This window comes from Papaver somniferum, chromosome 6 (genome assembly GCF_003573695.1).
Source record: "Papaver somniferum cultivar HN1 chromosome 6, ASM357369v1, whole genome shotgun sequence".
Classification (NCBI taxonomy): Eukaryota; Viridiplantae; Streptophyta; class Magnoliopsida; order Ranunculales; family Papaveraceae; genus Papaver; species Papaver somniferum.
The window spans coordinates 112,011,202-112,025,291 of record NC_039363.1 but is presented as its reverse complement, the minus strand read 5'-3'; the positions used below and the strand labels follow the sequence as shown (position 1 = coordinate 112,025,291).

At 37.3% G+C, this 14,090-nt stretch overlaps 2 protein-coding genes across 2 annotated transcripts; both read right to left on the bottom strand.

The window, feature by feature from the left end:
- Nucleotides 1-3,120: 3,120 nt before the first annotated feature.
- Nucleotides 3,121-5,869, bottom strand: LOC113288878 (eukaryotic translation initiation factor 4B3-like). The gene is made up of 2 exons (XM_026538013.1): nucleotides 4,541-5,869; nucleotides 3,121-3,484 (listed from the first exon to the last, which is right to left on the bottom strand). The coding sequence occupies exons 1-2, from the start codon at nucleotides 5,764-5,766 to the stop codon at nucleotides 3,421-3,423; spliced, it is 1,290 nt and encodes a 429-aa protein (XP_026393798.1). The 5' UTR covers nucleotides 5,767-5,869; the 3' UTR covers nucleotides 3,121-3,420.
- A 1,609-nt stretch (nucleotides 5,870-7,478) lies between these two features.
- On the bottom strand, nucleotides 7,479-11,522 carry LOC113286053 (probable magnesium transporter NIPA6). Its single transcript, XM_026534772.1, has 9 exons — nucleotides 11,242-11,522; nucleotides 10,412-10,468; nucleotides 10,205-10,295; nucleotides 9,954-10,114; nucleotides 9,743-9,870; nucleotides 9,527-9,664; nucleotides 8,985-9,077; nucleotides 8,772-8,886; nucleotides 7,479-7,785 (listed from the first exon to the last, which is right to left on the bottom strand). The coding sequence occupies exons 1-9, from the start codon at nucleotides 11,363-11,365 to the stop codon at nucleotides 7,703-7,705; spliced, it is 990 nt and encodes a 329-aa protein (XP_026390557.1). The 5' UTR covers nucleotides 11,366-11,522; the 3' UTR covers nucleotides 7,479-7,702.
- Nucleotides 11,523-14,090: the final 2,568 nt, after the last annotated feature.

The window sequence follows — 14,090 nt, the reverse complement described above, 5'->3', positions numbered from 1 at the left end:
GTATACGTCAAGGTGACCCATTGTCACCATATTTGTTTATTTTGGCTATGGAATCCTTCTCGAGGTATTTGGCACCTTTGTGAAAATTCTGGTCAGCTAACTGGTATGAAGATATCTCGTTCGGCACCAAAAATAAATCATTTGTTATTTGCAGATGATTGTTTATTGTTCTGTAAAGCTAATGATACTCAAGTTAACAAGCTCCTCCAAGATATTGATCAATTTTCTAAATGTTTCAGGCAGTTGATAAATTTCAACAAATCAACAATTTTCTTCATCTTTAATATGGATCCAGAGTCATGTCAACTTATCAGTGGCACTTTACAAGTTTGATACCTGAATATCTCAGAAGAAAGATACTTAGGGTTACCCTTTTTTGTTGGCAGGAAAAAGCGGATTCCTTTCTCTTCTCTTTGCGATAAGATGGATCACAGATTTGCAAAATAGACGGAATCAATATCAGTGAATCAGGCATATCTTTCATGGTCAAAAATGTATCCAGCGCCATTCTCATCCACCATATGACAAGTTTCAAACTTCCTGAGTCTACCATTAGTAAGATGAAATCTTCGCAACAAAGATAATGGAGAAATAAAAAGTCTTGTAGGGGTAATCATGTTATTACTTGGAAACAAAGCCAAAAACACAAAGAAGAAGGTGGTTTGGGTTTCAAGAATCTAAAAATTTTCAACATATCTTTATTGCCTAAGTCTGCTTGGAAGCTGTACTCTGATACTGACTCAATGATAACTAAATCCCTTCAAGCTAAATACTACTCAGATGGTGATCTATTTAACTTGAAGAAAAAGTCAAATACAACTTGGTCTTGGAGAAGCATCATCTCTGAGTTGAGTTTTGTTCTCAGTAACAGCTGCTGGTGTCTGGGTAACGGTAAGAAGATACTAATATGGAAGCATAGATGGATTAAATATCTGAATACTCCTCCGGTTCCTAAACAAGGAAGTTTCTCTTTTCAGCAATACAAGTATGTGCGTCAACTATTCTTCTCTAATTCTACTTCTTCGGATCTTAATATTCTGCGGGATATTTTTGATGATAACACAGTGAATCATATACTTCATATCACAATTCATGTTCACCAAGAAGGAAGATTAGTTTGGGTTCTAGAGAGACATGGCTCCTTCTCTGTAAATTACCGTAAGATGTACGAAGAAGAGCATGGCTCAGACTCAGTAGGGGACATAATGGTGAAAATGTTTAAATCCTTATGGAAATTACCGGTCCTGCGAAGGATTAGACACTTTTTGTGGAAGGCTTCCTCTATCTCTCTACCAGAGATATTCTCAGTTTGAAAGTACCGGGAGTTGCTGATATTTGTTCGTACTGTGAACAAGAACAAGAGTCGCCTACTCATGTTCTAAGAGATTGTAGTCATCCTAGAATGTTTTGGTTCGCACTGTTTGGCTGGTCTGCAAGTGGTAACTTTTCGTTTGCAGGATGGATTGGTTCGTGGTTTGATGATTTTCATGCTAAAAGGATCTCAGTTGAGGAAATTTGTAAAAGAGAATTCACAACATGGTGCTTATGGTCTGATAGGTGTGACAAAGTATTTCAGAACATTTTAGCTCAACCAGATAAGTCGATCAAGAAGTGCAAGAGCTTCTTTGAAGACCATGCAATTCAGTGGAACAAAACTGCTTCTACTACTAACAGATGTTGTCGTAGATTAACCCATTGGATTCCCCCTCCTTCTGGCTTTGTTACAATTAATTGTGATGGTTCTTTTTTAAATTGTGATGTTGTCGTATAAGACTAATCATTCGAAATTGTGCAAGTGACAGCAGGCAACAAAATGTATCCAATTAGAAGGCATAAGAAGCGCCGAGGAGGCTGAACGTATGGGGCTATGGGAGGCTGTTAAATGGGCATATTCTCTTAAACTAGAGAAGGTGCATTTTGAACTTGATGCTAAGACGGTGGTTGATGCTGCTATGAAGAAAACTCATATAGACTGGCGCCTTCTCAACATGATTAAAGATATCCGACATTTTTCAGTAGAAACATCTCTTGGAAGTGTTATCATATTCCAATAGAAAGGAATAATGTAGCTGACATTCTCTTTAGATTAGCTAGAGTTAATGGTTTTTCATGTACTTGGTCTAGTTTACCTCCAGTTGAGATCAGAATTCAACTACCTATAGATATGAAGAACTCTTGTAACTCATCTTCTTTTTAATTAATTCATCTTTTGCTGTCAAAAAAAAGAAATCAATTTTGTCATAATTAACTGATACGATTTTTTTAAGTTTTTGGAGGTTTTTTTACCTTTTTGTAGCTTTTTTCTTTGGTTTACTTTTTGTAGTTTTTTTCACGATTTTCTTAAGTTTTTCTTTTTCTTTTGTTAATCTTGTTTCTTCGCCATTTTGTATTTTTGTTTCCATTTTTCGATTTAGGTCACAAATTAGGTTAAAAAGATGGTTTGATTTAAGGTTATGGTTAAGAAAATGGTTTTGAATCTTTTGATTGAAGTAAGAATTGAAGAAGAGAGAATCAAAAAGCTGAGGATAATTTTCGCATACATGGTATTTTTGAATTTGAGGAAAATAGAAAGGAGAATATTAATGTCCGTAATAATTGAAGAGATATGTTGAAACCTAATTTGCATTCGCTAGTTTTTTGTTCCGTCATTTGGGTTGAAATTAGAGAACGGATATAGACTGTTCAGGTTATTTGGGTTGAAATTAGAAGACGGGTATAGACTGTTTAGGTTATTTGGATTTTTGTGTTAATTTTGCATTGATGGATTTTTTGTGAATCGATAGTCACACCTTTGGGGTTATAACCCACGGACCACAATGCAATATTCCCCATGTTCGGTACCCATAATATGGACATTCAGTTGCCCAAAGAATAAAGTTAGGAAACTGATGAAGCTAAAAAGGGGTTCATTCATATGGTTGTACGACATCACCGAAGTAAGAAATAGAGCGATCATTCTTGGGTGTTTGTAGTAAATATTACTACTTCACAACTTAGAGGTCTTTTTGAACCTACACCATGGGATTTCCAATAGCTAGGTTGGAAAAGCACCCTAAAACTACTTATTGTTTGTACGCAAACAATCCCAGTCCCATCAAATATCAAATAACAATCCGGTCGAATATCAAATACAGGGGTATCATTTTTCACTAGATTAGGAGTTTGGTACCCTATGGTAGCCACAGCGAAGATTGCCCCAAAACTTGTATAATAAGTTGCAATGAGAAAAAGAAAAATAAATAATTGTCTCTACTACAAACAACTCCTTTTAGGGTAACATTAGCAAGATCATGGATGCTATCAAAATTTCCAAAGTAACTCTACTGAATAACTAAATAATAAAGTATATATATGAAAAAAATGACAAGATGTCATGCTAATTGTCTCTCTTGATACATATCGTTTGTGTCATCTCTCTCTTCAGCTTGCAATTTCGGTTTCAGTTTCAGCAGCAACACCTCCATCGTCATTCTCTACCTCGGCACTGAAACCCAAATTTACGTCAGTAGTTACTCAAAGCTAGAATGTAAAAGCATAAAAATATGTTAAACCATTCAGCAATAGCAGATGTATGGCATCTATGAGTCAAACATGATGCAGAGAAAAATTAGTACCAGAGTGCAAATAAATATTATGTCACCGAACCACCCAAGAGAATAGACACTATCTATAACTAATAGCATCGCCTTGAAACACTTGCTAAACTTCCTTTCTATCTTTACTCCTCAAAGTGGTTCTGGAAGCACCGGGGAAAAGGAACAAAATGAACATTTCCCGGAACAAGATTGCAAAGGCAAGTATGATCATTGTTTGTTCCAGATGTCTTGGATGTGGCTCTATGTGATGCCAGGATAGCTAATAAGTCACGACTGTTCCTCACATAGACACGTACAGATTTGAAGTACCAGTTCAAAGGCATTAATCCGAGAGAACTGATATTCACATTTATCAGACATACAAACATATGCAAGTAAAGTTACTTTTGCTATTTCTGTACACAAACACTAGTAATGTTGCTAATCAGCCAGCATATTCGGAATGGGCTAAAGATTTGATTGCAGTTGGCCAGTTGCACAGGTAAATTGGGATTATTTGAGAATTTAGGCAAGGGCGCATGGCTCATACGAAACTAACCATGATTTGGTCCAATAACTCAACGCAAAAAGCTCAAGCAATAAAAAGGTTTTTTGAATGGAATTCTTTCCCAATTATGCTAATTTACAATGTTTCAACATATAACAAAGTGCCTACACTAACAATTACTGGTTGCCTCTACAAATTTGAGAGAAGAGAAGACAAAATCAAAGAGGTCCATAGATGGAAACAGCTATAAAAAAAACATATAAATAAGCTAAATGTAGCCCATCAAAAGCGATCAATATCTATATAACCTACTTCTTAAAGCAACCCAATATAATAAAGGTGTACCAAATTCAGAAGTTTATTTGGAAAAAAAAATTAAACAAAATCATTCAATTTCTGGCATACTTGGATGCTAAATAAACACAAAAAAATCACGCAATTGGGTTAATGATCAAACCTTGGAGGAGGTGAGACATCACGAGATCCAGGCTTCCTCCAGCTCCTCTCTCTTTCACTTCCATTGCCATTACCATAACTCTTCTTTCCAAAAGAAGATGACCCATCAGTTGGACCAGTCCCATTAGAACTGTTTTCTTTAATCTTGATGGAATCAAATTGCTCATCCATCTTCTTCCAATCCTGACCTTTTGATTCCAAGATTTCCTCTCTTGGTCTAGCATCTCCAAACGGATTTGAACCCTTAGTTTTGGTCACGGTTCCAGGTTGTTCTTCTCCATTAGTAGGTGAAAGAGTCCTTGGCTTCAAAACAAGTTTAGGCCTTGCTCCATAACCCATCCCAGTAGGAGATGACACTTCTTCTCTCTTCTTCCCCCACGTATCTGAATCTGGACCACCTCCATTAGAATTCTCATTCTGAAACCCAAACCCATCTCTTCTCTCCCTCTCAAATCCTCCACCAGCTCTTCGCGGTGGAGCCATTGAAGAAACCCTGCTCTTATTCGTCACCCAACTATCAGATTCATCAGCTCTAGACCCTGTATCTGGAAATCCACCACCAGCACCTCTTTCTCTCCTCTCAAAAGAAGGAGGTCCAGCTGATCTCTTAGCGGCACCCCAATCATCAGTTTCATCAGCCCTAGATTGTGAATCAAAAAATCCACCACCAGTACCTCTTTCTCTCCTCTCAAATCCTCCAACTGGTTTCTTAGAACCCCAATCACCAGACTCATCAGCCCTAGACGGACCAGAATCTTTAGTATTCTCCCTATCCCTAAACCCTCCTCCGCTTCTACCCCTAGATTCATCAGATCTTTCTTCTCTATGACCTCCATAAGAACGGAATCCACCACCCAAACGACCTGAATCACGTTCAAGCTCTTCAGCTGTACGTTCTCTAGGACGAGTTGGTAGCGAACGAAGCTCATCAGTTGTTAAACCTGGTTGAGATGATGAATTCTTGGATCCAGTTTGGAATTCAGAAAGTGATATCGGAACTGCTTTCTTCTTCTTGGTTTTTGTTGCTACTGCTGCTGATAGTGATGGGAAATCAGCTAGCGGCTGTTGTTCTTCTTTCTGTTGATGACTAAACCTGAAAAGCTTGCTCTTTTCCTTCTCTTTTTCTTTCTCTTGTTGTTGAATCAATTCTTCTGCTGCATCGTTTTCTTCTGCTTCTAATGCCCATGCTCCTGGTTTTCCCCAAGCTGATACTGTAGTCGTCGCCATGGTTGCTTGTCTCTCTAAACTCTCTCTCTCTCTCTCTAAACTCTCTCTCTCTCTCTCTAAACTCTCTCTCTCTCTTTCTTCTGTGGATGGAAATTTGTTGTGTGCCCTAGAATGGACGGTTAATAGAAGGAAAAGATATCTAGACTTTCTTAATTTAGCGTTGATTCGAAGCTGGTGAAATTGACGGCTAAGATGAGTAGTGTTTAGATTCGTAGTGCCGTAGGTAAAAAAATCCTTGCGGAAAAAGAATACTTGTCTGAAAATTTTGTATGAGATGAAAATATCCAAGGAATGGCTTTACCAAGACCGAACATCGGAGTTTCTTGATCAGGAAACTAGATGCAGCTGTCCAAATCTAGTACGCATTTGTGGGGTACTAAAATGAACCCTGATTTTGGCATACTGAAATCTTACTAGGCATACTGCATAAAGACAAAATAAAGGTTGTGAAATAGCAAAATCAGATTACCCCTTAACCCAAATTTTCTTTTAACGTCAAATCTGCCCTTTACGTATTAGTTTTAGTAATATTGATTAGTGATTAAATATTTTGTTTAGTGATTAAGATAATTTTCAGAATTATAAAGGTTGTTTAGATGATTTTTTGGATCATGTTTCGGCGAAACAAGTTGAGGTTCGGCTCACATCTATGAGCCGAATCTACCAATTGATGAACGGTTCGGTTCACTGAGTTTGTTTACTGCATGCGCCGAACCTATAATTTTCAATTCCAACCCTTTTGCTAGACACTAGTTCGGCTTATATGAAAGTTTCATAGTAAGCCGAACAACATCCTGAATAGCCCGGAAAAAAATAATTACTGGTTCGGCTTATATTTCGAAAATCGTATAAGCCGAACATCAATTTGTTATTTTTTGGGTTAAAATATTGTTATTGGTTCGGCGCATATTGAGAATATCGTAATAGCCGAACCTCGTAAGTGTGCTAGGTTCGGCACAAATTATGATTATCGAATACGCCGAACCCCTATGCATCTCTATCTGTGACTAGGTTCGGCTTGAAATTTCATGAAATTTCATGCCGAACTGTTCATACACTTACAGGAAGCTTTTGTGAAGAACAGTTCGGCTGAAAACGCAACTCAATTTTGAGCCGAACCCAACACTGTAACCGTCATTTAATCGATGAAAAACAACAAATACGAGATTGGGTTTGTAAAACTTACTTTCTTATCCTCATTTCCGGAGTTGGAGATGCAGTTGGTTCAATTGGTGGTTGATTTTCAGTTTCTACACCTTCATCTTCAATTGGTTCTTCTTCTTCAATTGATGGATTAGTAGACGATTTGGTTTGCCTAGTCCCTGCTTTTCTTTGTACGAGTCATTATGTGGTTGAGTTTAATCGACGATCAAATTTTTACGAATCGACAATTAATCACGATGATGAATTTTTTTTTTCTCAGGAGGGGGAAGAGTTCGGCTAGAGGAGGAGGAGGAAGAAGAGATGTTAAGGGAAACTGATTTTGATTTTTTAGAAAACTGATTTTAGATTTTTGTATTAAGGGTATATAGGTAATTGAACTACCTATAGGGTACCCCTTATAAGGTCACCCAAGATGGGACTATTGTTTTATATGCCTAGAAAGATTTAGGTATGCCCAAAATCAGGGTTCACTAAAATTCTGTCTCATGACACTTTTACGCACTATCAAGATTTTCTGTCTCACCTAACTCTGCAGTGACACACCTTTGCACAGGTACATATTATGTAATCGAGCTATAACCTTTTCATGAAGATATGTTACATGACTCACTTCTGGATCTGTTGTTTGGATGGCCCAAGGCACAGATTATGTACAAATACAATGGATTACACTTACAAGTTACAACTACTTTTATACATGAAGATTGTGACTTTGTACTACAAAAAAGAATCTAACTTTGTCAAGTACTTGATACAAGAATTTCTCGAGGGATTATGATTCCAAGTAGCTTGAACTCCGCAAGCTGATGAAATGATCGTCCTTGTCTGACTCACTGGTGTACCATGAGATAATGCCTGCATCAACCAAGAACAATTATGAGATTCAATGCGCACAAAACTGGAATAGCAAGATCTTAACTGCACAAGGAAACACAAGCATACGTTGTACTATTCAATCAAAAATTCAAACAAGATTCTAACTTTCTTATGACTAAGATATCTACAGTTCAGCAAAATCATCGTACTCTTAATGCTATTGAAGACCTGCAAGCGTATCCAGCTTTATTAAAAGGAATGGATCGAAGGTGCTACACTTCCCCCATTAGGTGTCATCGTTCTTAGCCCTTGATCCCTGGATTGAGATTAGCAGGGGGTCCCATCATTATTGGATTTAACCGATAGATGCTTGACACATAGGTAGGGGAAAGGAGTGGGGGAAGGGAGTGGGGGTTATATATCATTTTCGGGAATGGAGGGACCAGAATGCTGACACTAACAAACTTCAGTCAACACTAAGCTTAGCATTTTACCTTAGTCCTATATTGTTACCAACTAGGTTTATTTATGCTTCAAAAAAAAAAAAAAACTAGGTTCATTTTTTCTTATAATCACTCTCTTGTTTCATTTGCTATTTCATTCAACTATGCTCTCAAGGTAGCTCTATAGCACACACACAGTTAACGGGTGGGACAAATCACTCATTCACTTTATCTAGATCTCACATCCCCTAGGCCAAAGCTGAAGTAACCAAACAATCATTTTCTAATGAAGGATTTGATGGATGGGTTACTACAATGACCAATGTCAAGATAATAGACCAGACTAACTGGGGACCCTTATCTCAGGTGCAACCCATGGAAAGAAATTCCTAACTCCCCACACTTACCTATATCAGAAAATGGACCAACTAACATATGACACTCTTATCTCAGGCGGAATCCATGGAAAGAGAGTCTCAAAGGCTGGAGTGTTTTGAGTTGTAATCAGTCTTGTTTCTCATATTCCTGACTGTTAAGTGACTCAAGTAAATATAGCAAGAGCAGCATCATGGTTATACATACCAGTTGGAGTTGGTTCTTGCTCTCTGGTGGAATGCAGTATCATAGTGCCACAAAGTATGGTAACAAATCCACATATCTCAGAGGCTATGCTGCTTGCATCCTGACCACACCAATCCTGCACATGACATAAATGGTAACCAACAAACTTTAAACCATTGATATCCAGAAGTAATTACGAAGGTGTACACGGGAGAACAAATAATCTTTGAATACCTTAAACATAATTGCGCTTGCAATGATTGTCAGCGTGGTAAATGATACATAATAAACTGGAGAAACTATTGCTGTGTTGAAGGTATCCAAAGCCTGAAACAGGGATGCAATCATGCAACAAGAATCAGACGACTATGTGAAATTTCTACCTTCGACATGCGCAAAACAGTCAAAGCTACCAGTGTAAAACATTTCTCTGTGAAACAAACTGTGAACATATGTATGGGTTCCTGACAATATGCAATAGCTGATAGGAATCCTCAATAAAAATATGGGTTGTCAAACATTTCAAGCAAGGTGGCCCTCAAAATACTGATAAACCAGATACACATTCAGGCATAGCAGGATGCCTCAAAAGAAATGAAAAGTTAAACAGTATTCTATCTACTGAAATGATGTAGTCATCCCATCTGATGTAATTTAGTTATAAGTAAGAAAAAATAATTAGTCATTTGTGATGGCCTACTAAAGTAGACATATTAAGTGACCATTAGATGCAAAATAAAGCTTCCAAGATAACTGTATAAAATAATTGGTTCTACCTTGTTCAAGTAATTTAACTGTGTAATGACACAGATGACTGCAACTGTAAAGAAAAACCAGGTCTGGGGATATGATAGCTGACTTATCCCCTCAAGTGTGAGCTTCATTGCAATACCGATGGCTTTTATGCTCATGACCTGTATTATCAACATGTAAGATCAAAACTCAATCACATAACTAACAAGCTAGCAGCTCAACGATCTCTGTAACCATACCGTCATTGAACCCATTAAAGAACAAATGCCAACATAAACAAGAACATTTGTCTGCCCATAACGAGGTTCAAAGTACAACATAAGAGCTAACGCTATAGCTACAATAGCCCCTGCATACAACAGAAATGCTGCAAAAGCATGTGGGGAACAAAATATTAGTGAAAACGCAAATCGAGGATATAAAGTATGCATAAGCCTCAAAAGAAGGTACCAGGTTGAACTGCGAGGCTCCAAATTTCTTGTACAGAGCTTGGAGTATGCTCCTGAGGTGCATGGATCACAATCACAACCGAACCAACAATGCAAGACACACATCCGAGAAGTCCCATTTTCTTCAGAGGCTCCTTCAGCAAGAAGTGTGCTAAAACAGCACTACAGATTCATGGAATAATATAGAAGATTAGATCTAAAAGTTGTATTTGGAAACTTATCTAACAAAGCCATGGAACGTTTGTTTAATACCTTACAATTATACTTAATGCGCCAAGGGGGGTCACCAGAACAGCTGGAGCAAAAATATATGCAACAAAATTTGCAACCTCTCCAACAATCACTGGAAATTTACCAATTGCAAGATAAGTAAACATTCACAAGATAAAGTATTCATGAGAACAGCGAGAGAAAAGAAAATGTAAGAAAAGAAAATTACTTCCATGACGACAGGCTTACTTGTTATCATCCCTGCCCACCAAAGAGGCTCTAGTAAGTAAGTGTATCCACCAACTCCTACAATACAAAAATCAAGCCAGCATAATAAGAATCTGCTTAAGAAAAGTGTGGTCCCTGGTAAATGACAAGCATATCACGAAGCAAACAACAACAATTCTGTGGATTCTTATAATGATGCTCCAAAAACTAATAAAAGACATTCATTTACGGTAAGAAACATTGATTAAAACCATAATGCAAAATTCATCTATTATGGTGTTCTTAAATAAGGTTCACCACCAAATGATTCATACATTTGGAACACTTAATGCCCACTATGACACCTCTCCATAATAACATTAAACATGTTTCCAAATCACTTTTTACTGTTGCTAGCTAGTATAGGGATAAATGGTTGATTATTAGAGCAATGCTTACGAAAAAGTGAAGAAGTTTCAGTGGCATAAATTTAATAAAATTTAAGATGCATGAAGAATACCCAATGTGGTTTTAATAAAAGAATTCCTTTCATCTTACAACTCATCCCCCCACCCCTACATCACAACCTCTATATTAATCGTCGCTACATTTGTACGAGTAATTTGAACTCCGTCTGAAATCAACCATCTACCGATTAAGCCTAAATGTTTTAACACCGAATTAAGATATAGTTCTATTTCTATCTAAGCCACTAGTCACTCAAATATCAAAATAAAAAATCTTCTAAAATTATCAAATATTAGGGTTTAAAATGAAGAATCAAGAAACTATATAAATTTGCTTAAAACCCCAGATTTTTAAGATTTCCACAGTAAAATGAAAAAGAAAAAAGAGGATTTGGGATTGTATACCTGCTCGTGTACCAGCAGCAGCAGCTCTTTTAAGACCTAATTTCTTCAAAATGAAACTAGCTCCTACAAAAACACTTGAAATTACTGCTAGAATTAATCCTCTTGAATTATCAGAGTAAGACATCTCCTCCCTCTTCCCTAATTCAAATTCCACTTCCAATCCTAAGAATGAACTTCGAATTCCCTCCAAATTCCACCACCAGTCTAGATCCAGCACGAATCTTCTTCCGCTACGTGACAAATTTGAGTTCTAGATAGAGAGAGAGAAAGTGAGAGGTCTAAAAATCCCTCCCGCCGTCTCGCTGGTCTCTACTTGTCAGTTTTCTGTTTCCCACCAAGGCAGCAGTTTTGCTATCATGTGTTTCATGGACTACCGAGACGAAAATGATTTGATAATCATGGCCGTGGAAATATCCACAGTTTTCTCAAACTGCACCCCGTTCTCCTCTAATTTTGTCACGTGAAATCTAGTGGGTCCCACGTTTGAAAAGTGGGTTTTCTGCCTTCTGCGTGAACTTTCGTTAATAAAGAAAAAATGGACACTTACATTTACATGATGATAAACTGTTTGTCGTTTGACAGTCTAGAGATATTAAGAGCAGAAAGTTACCGGTGATGTAGATCTACGTTAAGGTTTGTATTCCTAGTTTCTATAGTTTTCGATAAAACTAGGGGTGTGTAACGGACGGACGGTTGCGGATTAGAGGTCACCCGTAACCGAACCGTCAAAGTTGCGGATTTGCAAAATTGAACCGTGACCGGCCCAATCACCCGCGGATTTAACCTTTGCGGATCCGCGGATTGTACGGGCCGGTTGCGGATTAACCGCGGATTTGACCTAGTTTTGATTGTACTTGTTGGGCCTAAATTCAGTTAGTGTCTTAACTTAGTTTCGATTGTATTCAGTTAGTTAACTTAGTTTTGATTCTATTTGTTGGGCCTAAATTCAGTTAGTGTTTTAAGGACTTTACTTCTTTCTCTTTGGGCCTAATTTCATTTAGTTAACTAAGTGATCAAAGAACTTCACTTCTTTCTTTTTGGGCCTAGGTTCATACTCAGATAAGAAAACTTTGCTTTTTTCTACGGTTGCGGTAATCCGCGGTTTTCAAATGACAACCGCAACCGCATCCGCACCGCATGCGGATTTGAGAATCCCACCCGTATCCGGCCCATACGTCTTGCGGTTTGGGTGAAATCCGCAATTTTGCGGACGGATACGGGTTAAATCCGCGGTTCCGGTTTTTATGCTCACCCCTAAATAAAACAAATTGTTATTCCAATAATTTTTAGGGTTTTTTTTATATTTTGATCAATCATATGATTTATGTATGTCATCTTGATTTCTTATTTTATGTTGCTATAACAATTTCATATAACCTTCAAGGCGGTTCTATCGATTATTGCACTCGTTTCAAAGACATCTTCGAAGACGAATTACATTGGCTTGACGTAGATCTACATACTGTGAAGATCCTTGGCTTTTGAATGTGATCGTGTTTTGGATAAACAACGCATATTACTCCTATGTTATGGGAGCATCAAATCTTAAAGAAGAAGATAAACTTGTTCACAATGAAGAACAACAATTCAAATGGTGGAATCAGAAACTTCACACCCTCCCTCAAATAGCATCGATTTCCTCAATGAACTACATGAATTTAGTAATTTTGTTGTATTCTAGGATACATATATGTTGTATTTGTTCATGTATTTCAATTAAGATGTGTTTGTTTCTTGTGAGAAATTTTATCAATATATGAAATTGGGAGCATCCGCTTCTGTTCCTTCAGAAGAAGAAAAAAATAAGAGTTTTAAAGCATCGTTGAAGTTGAAAGGTACATTCTGTAACCACCTTACAATTACCATCGTGAGTTTTCTTAATCGGGTCAGTTTTTATACCATCGTGAGTTTTCTTAAGGGAAAAAAGAGATCAGAAAAGTGAAAAAATACCGACTCCTGCAACAAGTGTCGATTATATTCAAAATTGTGTCGCAGAGTTAGCTTCGCCGAGTATAATCTCTGCTTCATAATTAGGTACTAGTCATGTGTCGAGACATCAAGAGCAGTCCACATATTATAAAAGGAGAGGTGGATACAAAAATTTAAATGTTGTTTATCGAGGTTTCAGAGAGAGTGTATAACTATCCTAGCGTCAGTTCAATTGTGTAAGTCACAGAAAATACAATTGCACGCTTACGAGAATAATTGTAGAAATATGGTGTGCTACGACGCACACGTACCATTTCATGGACTTCGAAATTGGTAAGTTTGTTTAACTAAAGTTAATATTTATTTTTAAACAATTATTTATTAATGCAAAACAAATAAATTAGATGGTATCATTCTTGTCATAGGAATTACCCCACTTGATTTGTATTTTATTTGTGGAATTTCAAGTGGTGTGGGAGCCTCTGTACCATTCAACCAAAACGAATGGATGTCAAATGGTTAACGAAAGTCGTTTTTTCCCTTGTTTCCAGAATCACTTGTACGAGAAGATCATAAAGGGTTGAAAGGAGATGGAATACATGTATCAGCGTTGAAGCGTTTCTTAGTGCTCAAGGCTCAAAAAAAATGTAGATGAATATCCTGAAATCGAAAGAATGTTTATCTTATGGTTATTAGGTCAGACATTCTTTCCTAAATCAACCACTGTTGCTCACGTTGGTTGGCTTGAAGTGTTACAAGATCTTGACAGCACCAAATTATGATTGGGGGTCTATAATTTTAGCACAATTTGTTAGAGCATTGCTCGGTCGAACTCACAAGTGTTTCAAGCTTATTGTCAAATTTAGTTGTCAAAAGTATATCTTGATTTCTAGTTTACAATTAGTTAAGCCTCCGATAAG

Bases quoted from the DNA above. Each gene is read 5' to 3' on its own strand.
- LOC113286053 (XM_026534772.1), bottom strand. From the start codon at position 11,365: ATGTCTTACTCTGATAATTCAAGAGGATTAATTCTAGCAGTAATTTCA. The intron at 9,871-9,953 runs GTACCTTCTTTT...ATGCTTTTGCAG, and splicing joins GAGCCTCGCAGTTCAACCTG to CATTTCTGTTGTATGCAGGG. The intron at 9,078-9,526 runs GTAGAACCAATT...TCCCTGTTTCAG, and splicing joins AGTTAAATTACTTGAACAAG to GCTTTGGATACCTTCAACAC.
- LOC113288878 (XM_026538013.1), bottom strand. From the start codon at position 5,766: ATGGCGACGACTACAGTATCAGCTTGGGGAAAACCAGGAGCATGGGCA. The intron at 3,485-4,540 runs GTTTGATCATTA...TTTGGGTTTCAG, and splicing joins GATGTCTCACCTCCTCCAAG to TGCCGAGGTAGAGAATGACG.